The 22,301-nt window shown below is 37.8% G+C and overlaps 1 protein-coding gene across 1 annotated transcript in view; it reads right to left on the bottom strand.

Annotated features, from left to right (window-relative positions):
• LOC120862929 (contactin-associated protein-like 3) overlaps window positions 1-21,316 on the bottom strand; it is a 232,277-nt gene extending 210,961 nt beyond the window's left edge. The window contains exon 1 of the mRNA XM_040239100.1: window positions 21,122-21,316. Within this exon, the coding sequence (XP_040095034.1) occupies window positions 21,122-21,206 (85 nt within the window). The 5' untranslated portion in view covers window positions 21,207-21,316. The remainder of the gene's footprint in view (window positions 1-21,121) is intronic.
• Window positions 21,317-22,301: the final 985 nt, after the last annotated feature.

Raw genomic sequence — 22,301 nt, 5'->3', positions numbered from 1 at the left:
ACATCAGAGAGAATTAGCAAGCTTAAAGATAGAAATATAGAAATAATGCAGGTGGAAGAGGAAAGAGAACTATGGTTTTTAAAAAGTGTACCCTAAGAGAATCATCTGATTCCACTGGAAAGGCCAACATAAGAATAATATTTATCCCAGAAAGAGAAGAAAGGGGAGAAAGAGCAGAGTTTACTTACAGAAATAATAGTTGAAAAATTCCCAAACCTAGGGTACAGCTAAATATACAAATCCAGGAAGCTATCAGAATATCTTATTATCTCACCACAAAAGGTCCTCGTCCAAGACATACTTTAATGAAGCTGTCAAAAGTCAAAAATCACTCATAAATAAACAATTTTCATGGCATCCAGGAAAAAAAAGACATATTAAAAACTTCCATCCAAGATACACTATCCAATAAGGTTATTCTTCAGAATGAAGGAGAAATAAAGCCTTTCCCAGACAAAGTAAAGCTGAGAGAATTCACCACACCAGTAGTCCTGCCTTACAAGGAATGCTGAAAGGAACTCTTCAAGCTGAAACAAAAAGGTCAAAGTATACAAAACTTTGATTAAGATAAGAAATAGAATGCTGCAAATTATTTTAGAATAGTATGTTAAACTCTTAACTATAAGTGTTAAAGGAGAAGAGCGTTAAAAATAATTCTTTTGTGGCTGAGGCAGTAAGGAATCTGCCTACAATGCAGGAGAACCAGATTCAATCCATGGGTTGAGACTCGAGAAGAAAATGGCAACCAACTCCACTATTCTTGCCTGGAGAATCCCATGGACAGAGGAGCCTGAGAGTTGAACTTAACTGAGAGACTAACACTTTCACTTTTTCATAGTAATGAAATTAGAGCATAAAAAGAGATAACATCTGACAAGGATATTACAAGAAAAGAAAATTAAGTAATAATTAAATTAATATCTCTGACGAACATAGATGCAAAAATTCTCAACCAAATGTTAGCAAAACAAACTCAGTTCAGTTCAGTTCAGTTCAGTCGCTCAGTCGTGTCCGACTCTTTGCAACCCCATGAATCGCAGCACACCAGGCCTCCCTGTCCGTCACCAACTCCCGGAGTTCACTCAGACTCGCGTCCATCGAGTCAGTGATGCCATCCAGCCATCTCATCCTCGGTCCTCCCCTTTGCCTCCTGCCCCCAATCCCTCCCAGCATCAAACTCAAGAACACATTAAAATAATTAAATTTTAAAAATCACTCCCTCAGAGAATTTTCCATTGGCAGAATATAAGACCCCATCAAAAAGGGAGGACACTGGTTCTTCTCAAGGGTCAGTCACCCTCTCATTTCCCTTTTAATAAATTTCCTCTTCTTGCCTACCAAAAAAAAAAAAGAAAAGTTTTTGACAAAATATATGCACTCTTATGTTTATCACAGCATTACTCACAATAGTCAAGATATGGAAACAACCCAAAAGACCATCAGTGGATGAAGAGATAAAGTGGTATTCATGCACAGTGGAATGCTATTCAGCCATGAGAAGAGAAGATATTCTTCTATTTGCTACAACATAATGCTAAGGTGCTTCCTGGTAGCTCAGCTGCTAAAGAATCCACCTGCAATGCAGGAGACCCTGGTTCAATTCCTGGGTCAGGAAGATCCCCTGGAGAAGGGGCAGGCTACCCACTCCAGTATTTTTTAGCTTCCCTGGTTGCTCAACTGATAAGAATCTGCCCACAGTGGGGGAGACCTGGGTTTGATCCTTGGGTCGGGAAGATCCCCTGGAGATGGGAATGGCTACCCACTCCAGTATTCTGGCCTGGAGAATTCCATGGACTGTATAGTCCATGGGGTGGACATAGAGTCAGACACAACTGAGTGACTTTCACTTTCAGTGTTTAGAGAGGGGCTTCCCTGGTGGCTAAGATGGTAAAGAATCTGCCTGCAGCGCAAGAGACCCAGGTTCAATTCCTGAGTCGGGAAGATTCCCTGGAGAAGGGAATGGCTACTCACTCCAGTATTCTTAGCTGGAGAATTCCATGGATAGAGGAGCCTGGCAGGCTACAGTTCATGGGGTCACAAAACAGTAGAACACGACTAAGTGACTAACACTTTCACTTAGCATAAGAGAGAAAGTCAGACAAAGAAAGACAAGTACTATATGATGTCATTATATATGGAATCTAAAAACGTGAAGCCTGTAAAAAAATAATAAAATAGTTACTAGGGGATTGGCAGAGAAAAGAGTGAAGGTGTTTAAGGGCACAAACTTGTATCAAGGCACAAATAAGCCATAGAGGTCTAATTAACAGTATAATGAATATAGATCTTGAGGAACCTATATGCAGGTCAGGAAGCAACAGTTAGAACTGGACATGGAACAACAGACTGGTTCCAAATAGGAAAAGGAGTACATCAAAGCTGTATATTGTCACCCTGCTTATTTAACTTATATGCAGAGTACCTCATGAGAAACATTGGGCTGGAAGAAGCACAAGCTGGAATCAAGATTGCAGGCAGAAATATCAATAACCTCATATATGCAGATGACATCACCCTTATGGCAGAAAGTGAAGAGGAACTAAAAAGCCTCTTGATGAAAGTGAAAGAGGAGAGTGAAAAAGTTGGCTTAAAGCTCAAAATTCAGAAAACGAAGATCATGGCATCCGGTCCCATCACTTCATGGGAAAAAATGGGGAAACAGTGGAAACAGTGTCAGACTATTTTGGGGGGCTCCAAAATCACTGCAGATGGTGATTGCAGCCATGAAATGAAAAGATGCTTACTCCTTGGAAGAAAAGTTATGACCAAGCTAGATAGCATATTCAAAAGCAGAGACATTACTTTGCCAACAAAGGTGCATTTAGTCAAGGCTATGGTTTTTCCAGTGGTCATGTATGGATGTGAGAGTTGGGCTGTGAAAAAAGCTGAGCGCTGAAGAATTGATGGTTTTGAACTGTGGTGTTGGAGAAGACTCTTGAGAGTCCCTTGGACTGCAAGAAGTTCCAACCAGTGCATTCTAAAGAAGATCAGTCCTGGGTGTTCTTTGGAAGGACTGATGCTAAACCTGAAACCCCAGTACTTTGGCCACCTCATGCAAAGAGTTGACTCATTGTAAAAGGCTGGGAGGGATTGGGGACAGGAGGAAGAGGGGATGACAGAGGATAAGATGGCTGGATGGCATCACTGACTTGATGGACGTGAGTTTGAGTGAACTCCAGGAGTTGGTGATGAACAGGGAAGCCTGGTGTGCTGCAGTTCATGTGGTCGCAAAGAGTTGGACACGACTGAGCGACTGAACTGAACTGAATTGTTGTATAATTATCAGTTCAGTTCAGTCACTCAGTCATGTCAGAGTCTCTGTGACCCCATAGACTGCAGCATGCCAGGCTTCCCTGTCCATCACCAACTTCCTGAGTTTACTCAAACTCATGTCCATTGAGTAAGTGATGGCATCCAACCATCTCATCCTGTCATTCCCTTCTTCTCCTGCCTTTAATCTTTCCCAGCATCCAATGAGTCAGTTCTTCACATCAGATGGCCAAAGTCTTGTAGTTTCAGCTTCAGCATCATTCCTTCCAATGAATATTCAGGACTGATTTTCTTTAGGATGGACTGGTTTGATTTCCTTGCAGTCCAAGGGACTCTCAAGAGTCTTCTCCAACACCACACTTCCAAAGTATGAATTCTTCGGCACTCAGCTTTATTTATGGTTCAAATTTCACATCCATACATGACTACTGGAAAAACCATAGCTTTGACTAGATGGACTTTTGTTGGCAAAGTAATGTTTCTGCTTTTTAATATGCTGTAGGTTGATCATTCAGTTCAGTTCAGTTCAGTCGCTCAGTCGTGTCCGACTCTTTGTGACCCCATGAATCGCAGCATGCCAGGCCTCCCTGTCAATCACCAACTCCTGGAGTTCACTCAAACTCACGTCCATCGAGTTGGTGATGCCATCCAGCCATCTCATCCTCTGTTGTCCCCTTCTTCTCCTGCCCCCAACCCCTCCCAGCATCAGAGTCTTTTCCAATGAGTCAACTCTTTGCATGAGGTGGCCAAAGTACTGGAGTTTCAGTTTTAGCATCAGTCCTTCCAAAGAATACTTAGGGCTGATCTCCTCTAGAATGGACTGGTTGGATCTCCTTGCAGTCCAAGGGACTCTCAAGAGTCTTCTCCAATGGCTAGTGATGCTGAGCATCTTTTCATGTGTCTGCTGGCCACCTGTATATCCTCCTTTGAAAAGTCTCTATGCAGGCCCCCTGCCCATTTTTTTTAAAATAGGGTAATTTGAGTTTTTTGATATTACGTGAGTTCTTATATACTTTGGATATTAACACATTTTGATAGACATTGCACTGAATTTATAGATTGCTTTGGGAATATGGACAATTAATACTTTTCCAATGCAAAACTTGGATGCAGGTCAAGAAACAGCAATTAGAACTGGACATGGAACAACAGACTGGATCAAAATTGGGAAAAGAGTACAATAAGGCTGTATATTTTCACCCTGTTTATTTAACTTATATGTGGAGTATATCATGCAAAATTCCAGGCTGGATGAAGCCCAAACTGGAATCAAGATTGCTGGGAGAAATATTAATAACATCAGGTATGCAGATGACACCACCCTATGGTGAAAGCAAAGAACTAAAGAGCTTCCTGATGAAGGTGAAAGAGGAGAATGAAAAGGCTGGCTTAAAACTCAATATTCAAAAAACTAAGATCATGGCATCCAGTCCCATCACATCATGGCAAATTATGGGGAAACAATGGAAACAGCGACAGACTTTATTTTCTTGGGCTCCAGAATCACTGCAGATGGTGACAGCAGCCATGAAATTAAAAGATGTTTGCTACTTGGAAGAAAAGCTATGACTAACCTAGACAACATATTTAAAAGCAGAGACATTATTTTGCCAACAAAGGTCTGTATAGTCAAAGCTATGGTTTTTCCAGTAGTCATGTATGGATGTGCGAGTTGGACTATAAAGAAAGCTGAGTGTCGAAGAATTGATGCTTCTGAACAGTGGTGTTGGAGAAGCCTCTTGAGAGTCCCCTTGGACTGCAAGGAGATCAAACGAGTCAATACTAAAGGAAATCAACCCTGAATGTTCATTGTAAGGACTCACACTGAAGCTGAAACTCCAATATTTTGGCCATCTGATGCAAAGAACTGACTCATTGGAAAAGACCCTGATGCTGGGAAGTTTGAAGCCAGGAGGAGAAGGGGACGACAGAGGATAAGATGATTGAATGGCATCACCAACTCGATGGACATGAGTTTGAGCAAGCTCTAGGAGTTGGTGACAGACATGGAAGCCTGGCTTTCTGTAGTCCATGGGGTCCCAAAGGGTCGGACATGACTGAGCAACTGAACTGAGGTTGATCATAGCTTTTCTTCCAAGGAGTAAGCATCTTTTAATTTCATGGCTGCAGTCACCATCTGCAGTGATTTTGGAGCCCCCAAAAATAAAGAGCTTAGATGTTCATTTATTTTTATAGGAATGTTTTCTCTAAAATGCCATGAGACTTTAAAAACTGACAAAATTTAACAAAAATATAACACCTGGTACTATAATACTTGATTCATAAATAGCCATTGTTACATTTTTAGGACAAGACTTAGATTATACAAGAAACTTTTTTACACTCTATTTGGTAGTTTGGGCATTTTCATTGGAGAAAATTAAAATAAAATAACTAACATATTCCAAAGTAAAGATTTACTGCTTTGTTGTAGAATAAGAAAACAGAATATGCATCATTGCAAAGAAATGTGTATTTGGTGCTTTAAATAATCAACTGGGACTTTCAGAAAGCTTGTCCAACTACAGATAAAAGTCTATTCACATGGTGTCTTATAATCTTGACACACTTTCCTTTTGTTCCTCCCGCCTGCTCCTTCTTCCTTTTCTTCCTCCTTTCCTCTCTTCTTTCTTTTCTCCATGAGATTTAATAGGGGACAGCTGACAAAATGATGTCCATAGCTAATGGCGGGAAGTACAATCAAATTCATTCAAAGCACACGTATTTGTTATTGACCCTTCCATAAAATGCTGTTTTTCTCTTTTTATTGGAAGGAAGAAAAAGCAAGATAGTAATTTCTTTGTAGAGTTCCAAGAATGTGTACAAATCACATAGGAGAAAAAGAAAAATTTTATATTATGAATTTGGATTCAAATAATACTTAAAGTTTTAATACAACTAATTCCTGGTAAATATTTTCTGGTTTAATTCACTGAGGTACCCTGTTATTATAATATAGCATTACTGTTTAATGCAATGTTTACCTAAAAAATATGTAAATATTAATAGTAACAATTCATTGAAAACTTGGGTCTCTGCCCAAAAAAATTCCCATAAAACAATCATTTTGTTTAATTGTTCATGTTTATTCAAAAGTATAGGGCACTGTTATTATGAGAGTAAAAAATCCAATCATTTTAGCAATTGTGTATGTGTGTGTGCATAGCCATGAGCACATAAGTTTAAGTAAATACAAAATTAGATTACTACTGAATAAAGAAGTGCATTCTCATATCTCATTACATTCATGTATAAAGATAAAATACCTATTTGGTATTATTTTCACAAGGTACAGTAAACATTTCTTTAAAAATGTGCCTGAAGAGTGTGTTTTTTACTAACCTTCCAAACTGTGCTGGTGTGCAGCACTTATTTCAGTTAGAAGGTAAAATGTTTTAATTCAGCAGTAAGTAGAAATTAAAGATTCACAGGATTTGTTGAACTTTACCAAATATGAAAATAGCCTTTTCTTTCATAAACCTGACTATAGTTTATATATCAGACTACATATAAGCATTATATAAGACTATAGTACTTAAAATTAGTTTATAAAAAATGTCTTTTATAAATCCGTTAACCTCAGGGAACTCCAGATTTTTACAGAAAATGCATAATAAGATCCAAATTCATTCTATTTAAAAGTCTGAGAAATACCCAAATATTTCAATCACTCATAGAAAAATGCTTCAATTAGTTTTCAGCAATAAGAACTGGTGACCATTTCTAAGTATACTAATATGATGGTAAAGGTGTGAATTAAATTGTGTCAACCAAATCCTCCCAGAGGTGCTACTCACCAACATTTATGGTTTTCATGGGTAAGCTCCCACAAGCCAACAGAGATCCAGAAAAAAACTAAGTTGAGTAAAACAAACAAACAAACAAAACCCCCACATGCTTAAATAAACTCTTTCACTCATTCTAAAATACAAGCACCCCTTTTTAAACCATGAATATTCTCGCTAGCAGATGAAAGGAAGAATTTTTTTCATTAAAAAACATGCAATCATATTAAAACATGAAATAGAAAACATGACATTTGTCTAAAGAGTTAAATCAGTTTCATGATTTTAAAAGAGAAAAGCAAAGAGAATATCACATGTAATTTATTTCTACTGATCCATCCTTCTATTTATAACACAATTTTAATCTCAATTTTTAAAGTTAAATTTGATCTATTTCTCCAAGAATATTAGCAAGAATTTAGACTCCCTCTTTATCTTCTCTGCTCATGTTTTATGATGGTTTAAACAATAGTTTCTAGTTAAAAAGTTATTTTCCTCAGAACTCATATTTATTTCTATATTTCTTTCTGCTTCTGGTATTACTGCTTTGCTGAGGTCAAACTAGCTATCATTCGTTTATAGAAAATCAGTTTATATCATTATTTTTAGTGGTTTAAAATGTGACCATGTTTCTAGGTGTTGTGTATGTGTGTGTGTGTTTCCGTTTTAATTACTGTTTTCCATTCATCTAACTCAGCATAATATGAGCTTTTATAATTGAGGCACATTATTCTTCATAGTTTTAAGAAATTTTATTTTTTGCTACTAATTTTTAAATTATTAAAACTGGTTTATTGTTAAGTAAAAATATAAATATTCCATAAGTGATTGAAAAGTCTGCAGACTTTACATGTAGAATATTTACACCCTGTCCCTTAACTTGGCTTTCCTATTTTCCATCTCTTTATCTGACTGTAGTTTACACTGGTTATTTATCTCAAATTTGTTTTCTAATTTGCTGAGTCTCTCTTTACTTGGGTGTAATCTGCTGTTTCAGCATCTACTAAATTCTTTATTTCAGTGATTCCACTTTTCATTTCTCTGTACTGCTCTTTGTCAGTTCGACTTGATCATTTTGATAGTCTCTTATTCTTTCCATTCCTTTAATCTTTTATTTCTTTATACATATAAAACATTTTGTATCCTAAATCTATTTCAATATATACATTTACTTTGGTTTGATTTAATAGTCTGTTATTTCTGCTGATTTTTACTCATGGTGACTTGTTTCCTCATGCATTTTATGTTTTCATTTTTATTGTGAGCATATGTTTCCTGGAAATGGATCTGTAAGCCTAGATGACTGCATTCAACAGAAAGACATGAAGAGAAAGTGCCATAAGTAGAGGGAGGGGAAAGTGAAAGTCCTGATGTAAGAATGCCAGTGTAGGTAGGTGGTTGTAGTTTAGGGTCAGTTAAAAGAGGCATTGGGAGCAATGGGTGAAGAGAAGTCCCCTTTCAAGGAATAAATGAGTGAATGAGTGTGTGATATGAGGGAAGACTTGAAAAGCCCTACCAGAAATGCAAGATCATCAGCTAAATCATCTTTAGGCAGATTACTCTGGCAGCAGGATGGCAAATGGATTAGGAGGAGGTAAGGCACAGACAGGAAATCATGGATAAAACAGTAGTAAATGCCAGAGATATGGAGAACTTGAACAAGTCAGTGATGGGATAACTGAAGAAAAGGGGACATAAGAAAATTCAAGACACAGAGCTAAACTTACCCTTTTAAAAATCAACCAGTAATGCTCTGTTTCCAAAGATCCACACCAATGTCTTCATACCCATTCTAATAGATATGACATCCCAAAGCATCCGAAGTATTTTTTACTTGGGAGACTAACACTCATTTCTCAATCATAAATGTTAGACTATCTGTATTGATAGTCATATACTACATGTCTTAGAAGACTTTAAGAAAACAGCCAGATAACAAGAAGTTAATGTTTCAGGGTATACTGTCTTGATCTGGGGAGTTGTTCTCAATTAATGAAAAAATATAAAAACTTGAAAGAACTTTTAAAGATTAAAGTTGCTAATGCCAAATTAATCCAAATAGCCAAGTCAGAAAAGTTTTCTTGTTTAGAGATATGATATTATAGAAAGCTGAAACATTTCAGTATACCGTCAGAGTTTCTAATTCTGTAACATAAATTTCTTTTTAATATTATCCTTTTGTAATAACATCTTAATCTGCACTATTAGTGACAACACTGGATTACAGAAATACCCAAAGATGTTTACATCTTTCCTTAAAATTTCTTATCTAATTATTCTACCCAAAGTCATAAAACAAAGTCACATTTCTGACTTTACACTTGAGATCAACAGGAACAATAATAATAATAGCTAAAATTCACTGAGGACTTAATATGTTCCAGACAATATGTACATATATTAATTAATTTAACCTTCATGTGTGCATACTAAGTCTCTTCAGTAGTGTCCAACTTTTGTGACCCTATGCACTATAACCCACCAGGCTCCATGGGATTCTCCAGGCAAGAATACTGGAGTGGATTGCCATGCTGTCCTCCAGAGGGTCTTCCCAACACAGGAATTGAACCCGCCTCTCTAACATCTCCTGCATTAGCAAGTGGGTTATTTTCCACTAGTGCTATCTGGGAAGCCCAATTTAATCTTCAATCCTACGAGATGGGTTATAATTGTTACTTACATTTTTAGAGACAAGAAAACCGAGATACAGAAAGGATAAGTCCATTACCCAAGGTCATACAGCTGGCATTAACCTGTGAAGTCAGAATTCCAATCCAAACATTCCTCTCTCTCCTGCCTATCTAAAAGTATGGTTCATTACATTAGTATGTTTTGTTGAATTTTGTAGCTTTATGCAGTTTGAAAGAGTGCTGCTGGAATCGTCTTCATTTATATTACCTCCACCGTGCCCTTCTGTGTAATTCTCAAAATAGAAACAATCTTCATTTGAAAATACAGATATTCTCTATGTGACAGCCTGTGTATATTGTCATGCCCTTGAGCTAGCTAGTCATAAAACTTTTCAAAGATAATAACAGATTTTGTTGACAATAATAACCAGACTCAGAAATCCCTCAGCCCAGACTGGGGGCGGGGGTGAGGGTCAAGTTTGCAAGCCCAGTGGGAACTTCCTCCTGATGTCACAAGTTACTGGACACAGAGTCCATGGCTCCTACTTCCAGAGGCAGGTATGGCTCAAAGAAATTTAGACTTGTGGGTGTCAAGGCAATAACTGGACACCTCACTGAAGTGCAACAGCCACCTGGCCACCTGTATGTCCTTTGCCCTGATGTTCAGTGAGCCTTTCCCACCTGGATTAGATACTGTTTCAAGTATCAGGTAGACCCTATGAACCAGACTTGTGGAGAATGCCAATTTCACACTGCTTCTAGACACCTCCGTTTTAGGCTCCTTCTGAACATGGAGCCTGACTGAGATCAGACTTGACCAAGATCTCCTTAGATACAGTCATCTTGTCTAATAACACTTGTTGGAAGTTCTCTTCTTTGCTGCTTGTTGGTCCTTGGTAGCTCTCTTGACATTTGACCTTTTCAAGCCCTCCCTTAGGACTTCACAGCAACTCTTAGAGCACGTAACATGCTTTTTAGCAAAGCCTTGGGCTAGAAATTATGTCAGAAATTTTGCTACTAAAAGAAACTAAGACACTCAAAATGAGCCAATGGATGCTTTCATGAACAAATCAGTGGCTGATAGTTCAGGGACAGTCACATGAAAATTCATTTTTATTAGGTCACCTAAAATAAAAAAAATCATAAAATACACGGGGGAATTCTGCTTTCAAGGTAGCATGTTTAAAATATAGTATTTTCTCCATTTATTTGGTACTTACTGAGTACCAACAGCAGAGCAATGTAGGGACAAAGAAAGAAGATTCTGTTTTCAGGAAGATTAAAATCTGATTAAGGAGGAAGACACTTATCCAACCATCTGTTCTATGAAGCCGATAAGAGCCAATAGATATTAAACTAATTACTTAAATGGATGGTGCATTTTGCTTTCTTTTCAAAGTGATGCAGTCAAAGCACCTGGTCAAGGATCAAGTTGCAGTCACCTCCTGGCTCCTCCCTTGGTCACAAGAAAGCCACCCTTTCCTGTCATAGTAGCTGGAAAAGAGCAATCACAACACTGTCAAAACAGTGAAAGTTATAATAGACCTGGGGATCTTGCTGAATGTTTTGCAAAAGAGAATCATTCACACTTTTACTTACCTCAAAACATGTATTGAGAACCCACTGTCTTCCAGGACTTACCCCTGAGCTCTGGGGACCATGAAGTGGAAACAACAAAAAAGAAAAAGGAAGTCTCTGCTTTCTTGGAGCTTGGGTTGAAGGGATAAATAAATAAGTGCATGCTTAATGCTTCAGGATGATAAGGACCAAAGTCCAAGTAGAAGAAGCATTCTATCACTTTGGCTAGGAAGGCTGACCTTGGATATGGAGCTACCAAGCAGATTGTTGCCTGAGCATCAAGCCAACACTGGAAAGACAGGGTTGAAAGATGAAGAGAGGCTGACACTGATGGCATCACCTCACCTGGATCTAATCTTGCCTGAAATGAAATGATGTGAACAATTCCCCTTTTTGTTTAAGTCACTTGCCAATATTCCAATCCTTGACACTCCCATTTCTTATTACTCCACATACAATCAAACAACCGTTAAGTTCTGAAAGTGTTCTTTATGTGCCGTGTCACTTTCTCATTCTCACTGCCATCCTCCCACTTCAGTCCTTACGCCTGTAAAATGGAGTAGCAGCAGAAGGCCTCAGGATGGAGCCCAGAGGAAGTAGTGAAATAGGAGGGACCACTCTTTGGCAGACAAAATCCACGCAAGTCGGCCCAGGTAGTCACTCAGCATCACCTCATCCAAGAAAATGGGAGGCTCTGGCATGTGGATGCTGGGGGTCAGGAGGGAGGGTAAGGGAGGGTGGGTAACCCAGTCTTATTCCTAGGAAACTGGGATGCTGATTAATATCCACCATATGTCCTTTTCCTGTTCAAGTTCACAATAGTCTGCAGGATGTATCTTCCCACTCCTGCCTCACCTTACAACAACATTCATGAGGAAAAGCATCGTTTTCTAGACAAACATGCAGCTCTCTTCCAAAAACTGAATCCTATTAATATCACCCATAAGAAGAACAGTGAAATCAGTCAATAGCAATGCAAATCTCCCAGAGATTAGATTTTTCAGGTTTCTTAAAAGAGATCAGTAGCTCATCATGACAAAGAATAGTAAATTATGATGATGAAACATTTATTCTTATAATCTAGAAAATTGATATTATGTTTCTTAACCTTGTACCAGAGTTCAAAATAGATCATTCAACTTTCTCTAATTGGTAACTGACTCTGAGATTTGTCAATTCTACTGTGTTCTATGCTCCTCAATTTTTTTTTTTCAGAAATGTTTCCTGTAAATTTAAGAATGCAAAAAGTAATTGGTGTTTGCTCCCTTAAACTCTCTTAAATATATCTAACTAAACTCTTCATATCCTCTTCAGTCCCCCAATTTTTTAACCCCTCACAGTGATGGAACAGTTCACACATAGAGAAGGATATCCTTGAAATGTCAAGCTCACAGGTTTTCTTATCAGAACGTCCCTGAATCAAGACAACATTGCAGAGAAGCCTAAGAATTACTCACACACAGCAGCTGGCTAGCTTGATGACATTACACAGCTATTTATTTTTTCTTTTTACGTTGTATTACTTTTAGCGTAGCAATGTCCTTATTCTCAAGTTTTTAAATATCAAAACACAGCAAAAGTAAAGCTACATGACAAATCTTTAATTTTTATAATCTCCAAACATTCAAACAGATGTCAATAGATACATATTATTTTTCTTACATCAGCTAAATCTGAGACATTTAAATATTAACAGTTGTTAAAATATTTTCTTCTATAATAGTTTTGATTAAAATGACTTTCTTTGACTTGAATCAAATTATTGAACTATTTTCTAGTGCTAATTGGATTCCCTTTATGATATCTACTGGCCTTTAAATGAAAATCCTACCAGCCATCCCTTAGTACTATATTAACAGGAACCAGGACCTGGGAAGGCCTCAGAGGCAGGTTAAGTGCTGCTGGTTGTAAGGGTGACTGCATACCAATATCCTAGAACACAGAACACCTCAGACATATGGAGGCAATAGTTTCAGCTGGGTTCAATTGGGTCAGGACAGATGTCGTTATATTTCTTGATTGCTCACATACTCAGAAATCCTAAGTAAATAATATTTGCTTTTGCATGATAGTAAATAAGAAATAGTTCCATCCCACATAACTGGATTGTCACCTAATCCAGTCTGTGCCTCTCTTGTAACTATTGACAGTTTTTAATTCCATCAGCAGTTCTCTCTGCCCTACCAGAGAGAACTGTGTGTCTGTCCCCTAAGACACACAGACATATCTGTACACATAAGTATCATTCTGCCACTTCCCCACCAATTCACCATTCCCTATGTATTCATTTAGCTTAACCTTATCAAGCTCTTTGGTTGCCTGAGGATTTAAAAATGTTAAAATAAAAAAATTAATTACAACCTTGAGAGGTGCACCTGATCTGCGTCTCAAGGCAGCAGGTCACTCCGTATTCATCTAATCAGCAATATCATGCTTGCTTCTAAACTCCAGAGAAACTTTCTATTGAGTCTTGAACACTGTAAGTAGTGAGATGATGCTGAAATGAGGATGTGGGAACACAAGGTCTAAGCCACAGTGTTATATGGCTATTGAGGTTATTTAAACTGCCACTGATTCAAAATAAGGTGGAATCTTATTTAGAATAAGCCCCTTTCTCCCAGAGTGGTCCAGTGAATATGCAGCATAAAAATCCCTTCTCTTCAGGTGACAGCAACTAAGGCAAGTGATGGAACCACAAGTGATACTAAGTTATCAAAGCCACATCTCAGTAAAACTTGGGTGTGCATATATGCTCAGTTGCTTAGTCATGGCTGACTCTTTGTGACCCCGTGGACTGTAGTCCACCAGGCTCCTCTATCCATGGGATTCTCCGGGCAAGAATGCTGGAATGGGTTGCCATTTCATCCTCCAGGGTATCTTCCCAACCCTGGGATCAAACTCATGTCTCCTGAGTCTCCTGCATTGGGAGGCGGATTCTTTACCACTGTGCCACCTGGGAAGCCCTCAATAAAACTTAGGAACAGATAAATTTGAATATCTGAAACACCATTTATCATATCACTAAAGTGACACATCTGAAAATATTATATTTGCCAGTTAAAAAAGCAAAGAATAAGTTAGGTATAACTAACACATCCTCCATGAGTATTGTATCCTGGCATACTACTGAAAAAAACTTAATAAAATTCATATTCTGGTAGGATATACCGTTTGTTTTTCATTTATGATTAACAGCCTTGGAGGATTTTTTTTTTAATTTGCCCATGAAATGGGTATATATTTTTAAATAAAAATTATTTAGTTTAAATTATAAAGTGTTTAACTTCAAACTACTTAAAATGTCAAGTACTTTATGTTTCAATTCTATTTCAAATCAGTACTTTGAAAATATCCATTACCTGGAAACTAAGGAGAATATTTTTACTGTTTATTGTGAGCCAGACTCCCTATTTTATTATTAAAAAGGGAAGTTTCCAATGAACCAGAAAGAAAATTTATTTTAAAGCAACAACCAAACTAAGCATATTTATTATCACACAAGATTATATTTTTACCTGCCAGATACGTGCAATCTATATGTCAAAGCAATATTTTCAAAAAGTTAAAAACACAACATGTACAAATATAGAACAAATGTATGCTAAAGATTTATAAACTCATTAATGCCTAGTCCAGTAAAAGAGTATTTTGAGAAACTAGGAATTTACAAGCATTTCTAGAGGAAGGTTAGAATGAGATTGCTAGGTTACATAAAAGCTGATCAGTGCTCTACAAGGCAATACAAACTTGTAGTTATCATATGTACCTGATGGAAAAAGAAATCATCGATTGTAGTGTCCAAACTCTAATCAAATACTAAATGACCAAGTCAGACATAGGTGCATTCTTCTAGATACTTAAACAGTCATATGGATCTATTAAACAATTTTTCTGCATAATATCAAAAGATCATGCTATCATATTATCTTTAATTTTTTTAATTTCGTATTGGAATACAGTTGATTTGCAATGTATTAATTTTTTGCTTAACTTAAAAGTTGTGTATAATTGTTCTTAGCACATTGACTTTAAAATTATGCCATAGAATTCAAACTGGGAAAAGCAAGTATGATATTTTGAAAGAATGTATTACACATGGTCTAATGCTGTTCAGAAATGGGCAGACATGAGTAATTCCGTTTTTTAAAGTTATCCAATATTGTGCAACAGACACTGAAAGCCATCGGTGCCACAGCAGGCCACAGGTGGCCGATGGAGTGGGAACACCTCAGAAGTTGCTCTAAAGAGCTCTAGATGTCGACACCAAGCCTTTAAGGGCTCTAAAATGTAAGTAGGGAGAAGATCTAGAGGTTAATTTCATACCTGCTTTTCAAGATTTAAATCAGAATTACAGGTAAACCCTGGCTCTATTAGTTCCAAATTGTTTGAGCTCTTTTAAACTTTTATAAATATACTTACATATTGAAATTCTGATTTTGGTTTAAAGGGGAAAATTCAAGTTAAAACTTGCTCAGTTAATTGAGATTTTTGTTACTGAGAATGTCCTTTATTTATTACTTTTGAATTTTTTTTTTTTTTTTTAACAAATGGATTCCTGATTTGGTGGGCTTCCCTTGTGACTCTGTTGGCAAAGAATCTACCTGCAATGTGGGAGACCTGGGTTCAATCCCTGGGCTGGGAAGATTCCCTGGAGAAACCAAAGGCTACCCACTCCAATATTCTGGCCTAGATAATTCCATGGACTGTAGAGACCATGGGGTCACAAAAAGTTGGACATGACTGAGCGACTTTCCTTCCTACTTTTCTTCCTGATTTGGTTGATTTACTCAAAGGAGCAGATTTTCTTGAGCTCCAGTCTTCTCTGCAAAACAGGTTTCCAGGTGTGGTAGGGTCTCTGATAATCTGTCCTTAGAGTCATTATATTTGCTTACTTAGAGAGTCTCCCCAAACTGCATAAGCGTCAGGCCCCCGAAAGCACAGCTCTAGCCTTGCCTGTCACTCCATGTTGATAGTCACATGGACTCAGTAAGTTGTTTCTTTTTCTTTTTTTTTTTGAGGAAAAAACTGCCACTGTTTTCCCTAAATTTTAAAAATATCCTGACCTCAGTACTTCTGGGAAGTTTATTCAAATATGATATTTTCTAAAAAGTCTGTTTACTAGTTTTTTGATTCTTTCCAAAAAGACTGATCCATTGCTTACTATGCTTCTGTCCATATTCCATGCTCATTTTCCTCAACACGTTTCACTACATCACAAATGGATTCCCTGTTCACTTGTTCCAGGGGCACATCCTCTGATAAGCTCTTTTCCTAAATCAAGGCACATATTACGGATGGTCTAATGCCTTTCAGAAACGGGCAGTTACAAATAATTCAATCTAAATATGCAACCAAAATACTGACATTTTCCTATTCAGATTATATCTCTTCTTCCTCCCCAAAGATAAGGAAAAGAAGAAAGAGTCGATTCACAGGGATAATCCTAATTAATTTGGAGAAGCAGACTTACTTCAGAATAACATTAAGCACACTATGAGACAAAAAAGAAACCTGCACCAGCTGAAACATTAGCAGGATTTTAGTCCATATTATCCAAGGTGAAAACTTCCTTATGGACTATAGAGTCATAGCACACACAGCATTACTTGCGACTGACGGTGCTCACTTAGCAGTAAAGTATGTAGATGACACTTAGCAAACAATTACACAGAATCGGTGCCCACTGACATGACAAGCAGTTCTGAAAACAATATCCTCAAGAAGGCACATGTGATAAACGCACTATCAGACATCCACCTTAATTTTCGTGATTTTATACTTCTTAGCAGTTGTAGCATTATGCTCAGTTCCTCCATTCTGCGTGCATTTACTTTTATAGCAAACTCTTCAGGTTAATCATATTATTGGGTTAGGATAATTCATACAATGTGTCTCACTATTATACTATCTATATTATTTTTATTTCAAAATAATAATATTGTGTGATGATTTCTATTGGAGGAATATAATAATAAACTTTCACTAAAGATGATGCAATAACACTTTAGCACATAAGGAAGCCAACCCTCCAATGAAGAAAGGATTCAAATCTTCACACTGAGATGTTGATACATTTGTTGCTTAGATCAAGCATTAGGTACCACATGAAGGTTTGTTTTCCATGTTGGCCAGCAACCCTCAATCATGGGCAGAGACCTCTCACACATAAGTAGGAGATAAGAAAAGAGATATTGATGGATAAAAACAAATCCTGATTATCACTCCTAAAACAGTCAATTCAAATTGTATGCCCCACCTGTCGTGGGCCAGAATATATCTTTCCCCCCACCCCATAACAAGGACAATTTTGACAGCAGAAGGAAACAAAATGAAGATTCTAGAGAAAATTGCAAGGTGGAGTTGAGTGGGTCATACTCATTAAATTGAATCCCTTCGTCTATAAATGTCATCATTCATGTTAAATAATCACCATCAACAGCAGTTGAAATGTCTAACACAGGCTTCAGTCCTTTTTCTTTTCAGTGGGGAGTAGGGTTAGGGAAGACATCAACTTCCAAGAAAATAATTCAGCTGTAAATTAACTTCCAATTGTGTTGTTCCTTAATAGGAAAGACTGACCATTACTCCTCAAAGTGATATGTGATCCAGGAGACAGATTTACAACACTAAATATGCAATCAAAATATTGACATTTTCTTATTTGGATTATACCTCTTCTTCTTCTCCTCCCCCTTTCCCCAAAGATCTGGAAATTCACAAAGAAATAGTAGATTCACAGGGATAATCCTAAAGCAGAGAGCTACTGCCTTCTTCCACTTGTGGCTCATAGTGGAAAGTAAGTGAACCGACCACTATCTTCACAACATCTTCTCACAAACAGGACTCTAACTTGGGATCTATATTCTAACTTTCCTCTTCAGTTTCAGTTAAGAGGAGAGCTCCACTAGAATAACACTTTCATCTTGACTAAGTACAGAGAGTTCGAGAAGGCAAACCAAGCAGAGATACATGATTTTAAAATATCAAGTCCTAGGTCAAAATTTGGAGATGCTGCCATCAAACTTGTTTTATCTTCAAAAAGGCAGAGAATACATATATATATATATATATATATATATATACACACACATATATATATACACACACACATAAAGTCCATGGTTTTGGCTCTTTAGAAACATTACTCTCTCCATGCAGACTTCTCCTGACTTAAAACTTGCCATTAATTGTAAAGATTCATTTCAAAACATGGGTAATTTCTGAGATGCCAAATGTTTCAAGCAAGTCTTATATCTTGAAAGGATGTCTTATGGCAGAACCTCACCCAGGCTGACCCCTCTGTATGATTTACTACTGAGAACACGTTGTAAACAGAGTAAAAATGTCTCTAGATCCTTTGGAGGGAAAGATCTGTACCTTTTAAAATTTTACATATAGTTATCATTATTTTCTTATTAGGCCTCAAGAATATTTCACTTTTGTTAGTTTTAAAATCTTATCTGAAAGGATTACTTGAGTTCTTAAAATACCTCTAAGGAATAAAAAGGTTAGCCATCAAAAGCCTTGAGCAATGCTGATGTTTATGATTTCTCCTTCATAAGCCTAAATTCCATCCTGGTGGCAAACTCCTTTTTAGAATTTCTCAGATGATGGGACAGGACTGAAAAAAACAAAAACAAAAACAAAAAAATCTCTACCTTGACTTAAGTAATAACAAATTTCAAATACATGCTTGAAACACCTTGCTTGTATATAAATCTACATATACAAACAAACACCTCCCAAACATTCTAGAGTTAAGGAAAAACCCAGTTGATCCAATTAGTTAATATGGATTATAATGAGATTCACTGGCCTTTAAAGCTATGGTTACAAAGGATACTGTCAAATGCGATTACCAAGAAACTATCACTTTGTGTAGTCTCTATGAACCTTTAAGTCTACAAAGTCATTTAAATATATACTTCACACTTGATCATCTATAACAGCCATCTGTGTGGTGATTAAGGATTTTAACTACAGAATCTCAAATGTTCTTAACAATGCAAATTTACATAGGTACTTTTAATTCACTGAACTTTAAACAAGAGTACTAAATACATCTAAATAAAACAGAGGCTGAAAAGTTAAAACTAGCAATGATATTTGAAGAGTCAGCCAGAGATCCAGGTGAACTGAGCTGGGAGACACATCCAGCTCAGAAAAAGATATCTGCCTGGCTATTCAGACACAGAGCACCTCAGAGCGTGTGACTGTTAAAAAGATGCTCAGTATGAAGAACAGTATACCTCTGTGGATTTCAGAGGACAAAACACAAACAGAAAAAAATAAATATACGAACAACTGATCTTGCCAGTATCTTGTAACCACAGCTAAGGAATCAAGAAAGGCAGCACAGAACTCTGCTTATCTTACAAGGGAAGGACTGTTGAAGCTGCTTCCTTTAAGTAACAGTGACCTCCAGTGACTTTTTAATTGCACCTCAGGGTACTGCATTAAATTATTCTATAATTCTTTCATACTAGCAAATCATTCATACTAGTCATTTTTAAGTTCTCAGCAAAGTGACAAAGTGACTTGCAGGACCTACGGCTTTCATGTAAATGCCCTATTTTAATTAACTCATGGAAGTTGTACACAAAGATAATTAAAATTGTGTCTGAAACACAGGGCAGTATTTGCTAACGCTCATTTTTAGGAGTGACTCACATAATATGGCATTAAATGAGCTAATACTAAATGATGACAGCACAAAAGTATCACAGACTGGGCATATATGGATGAATGCTGGAAGGGTAACTATTTGTACAAAATGCTTTTCACTTTAGTGCAAACTTCACTGTGAGGGCAGAGTTGTTTCCCCTCCCCTACTCCAGCTAAATCTGGATATCCAGAAACAAGGTCAGTTTCTAAACATGCCTACTAACACTTTCTTGAAATGCATACTAGCTTACCTTACTCCCTACAACTTGATTTTTTAAAAATTCTTCAAGGGAATAGGGTGTGGAAGGAGGACGTGGGGGCTTTCTTAAAATCCCTCAAGGAAAGAAAAGCCCTGTGATGGAGATTTTAATCTGAATAACACTTGGAAAACTTTTTCTGATTTTCAGATTAAAATGCCCTGAGGTCAGCTGAATCAATTTGGCTAGCATCTTCAGATCACTTATGGTGCTAGTTCAGAACTGAGGGGTTAATACATCTTCGCGGAACCAACAAAATCAGAAACACAACAGATCACAATATACAAGCATGTACACTTGCAAATGAACCTGAATGGCAGGTTTTATTTTTCCTTTCAGTAAAAGGCATCTACCTTTGAAGGGTCTATCCTTACCGGAATTCTGACCATCCAGGTTTGCCATCTGAGCTCTGCTGCGGAGCCCGCCCGCCTGTGCAGCGCCTGAATTCTTGGTACCCAATTCCGCAGAGCCCCAGCAGCAACCATCTATGCTAATACAGGACCCGGCCAGGTCGGCCAGCGATTTTCTTTCTTACATAAATCCAACAAAATGCATTGGTATTAAAAAGAAACAAATGACCACACTGGCATGATCTTCTCTCCTTTCTCTCTCTGGTTTCTGTCCGCCTCAATATTCTCATGCTAATTTGAGGTTTTACTAGAACTAGAGCTTTCTCAATGAATATTCAAAACAACAGCACACAGACAAAATTCAGCTCACAGACAAAAAGTCAAACAGGCTTTGTGTTTCATAGACCTGACAAGTGGGAAAACCATTGTAAACTGTCCTATCCAAGCGTTGGGACTTCGCGATGTTTTTTAAATGCCTCATTTTCAGAAACAGGCCAGCTAGTCCATTTGTAAAATTCAATTATTATTTTTTAATAACACGAATTCTAAGTTGTCAGCATAAGTTTTAAAAGATGTGCTGTACTCACAAGTATTCCCTGCTGCTAATGTACTCCAGGGTTGGGCAGACAAAAGAAAGAGAATCCTGAGAAAGGTTCCCGCGACGGGGTCCATGCTCAAAGTCGCCGGGGCTCCCCCACCCCAAAAACCCACGGCGTCCAGGCAGGTGCTCTGAGCTGGGATCTGCCTGCTCCCTCCCTCTCCGGGTCGCCAGCGCTTCCTCGCCAGCGCTTTCTCTTCAGCGCACTGCGAACCCGCGCAGTCGGCGGGGCGGGAGCCCCAACCTGCAGCCACACCCCCACCCCAACCGCCGCCCCCCATCGCCCCCCCATCCCCCGTCCACCGGCTCCTGCCGCGCTACAAGCTCCGCGAGGCCCGGGCGCCCCTGGCGGTGGCGGGCGGAAGTGCGAGTCAGATCGTTGAAGGTCTTCAACCTGAACTCTCTACAGACGACTCTGGGGAGGTCGCTGTTTATCCGGGGTCCCAGCTCCTTCACCCGCAGGTTTCCCACTCTCAGCAGCTGAGTGGTTCAAAGGACTTCAGTCTGAGACCGAACTTCACCATGGTGATGATGCTTGAGCACGAACACTGAAGCTAGGAAAAGTGTGGTTTTGTTTGTTTGTTTGTTTAGTTGAAAAGAAGGTAAGAAGAGTAATCGCGTTTGAAGGAAATATTTACATGTATTGAGAACTGTTATAAAAAAGGCTGTTTTTGTTTTCTCAACTCATTTAATGATTTGAATTTTTAAAAACCCTATCATAGTAATCATTTCAAAATATGTAGAGTTATATATACAGTGTTATATGTCAAAACACATTTTAATAAAGGGGAAATAAAAATTAAATAATTTTTAAAACTACCCCACTTCTCCTATAATGTCATCATTTTATTATGTGTATTCTTACTTGGAGATTTGAGAGTTATGGTCTGCAGACACAGAAAACTAAAAACTGGCACCCTGGGAGAGGGAATCTTATTCTAAACATCATCACGGAAGTGACCTTACATTAAGGAGGTAAGCTTTATGAATAACTGATAAATGAAGAGTTTTGTATCAACTTCTGTATACTGTGTGTGTACTGGTTTTCACTCAAATTCTTCAATAACAATTCCCAAAAGCATCATACTGAAAAATAAAGCAATATAAAGGCATCACAAATAAATAAAGATTTCAGAGTATACAGATAGAGGGCTGTTGTTCCATGGCGT

Source organism: Oryx dammah, unplaced genomic scaffold, assembly GCF_014754425.2.
Source record: "Oryx dammah isolate SB20612 unplaced genomic scaffold, SCBI_Odam_1.1 HiC_scaffold_1, whole genome shotgun sequence".
Classification (NCBI taxonomy): domain Eukaryota; kingdom Metazoa; phylum Chordata; class Mammalia; order Artiodactyla; family Bovidae; genus Oryx; species Oryx dammah.
This window is presented reverse-complemented; position numbering and strand designations above follow the sequence as displayed.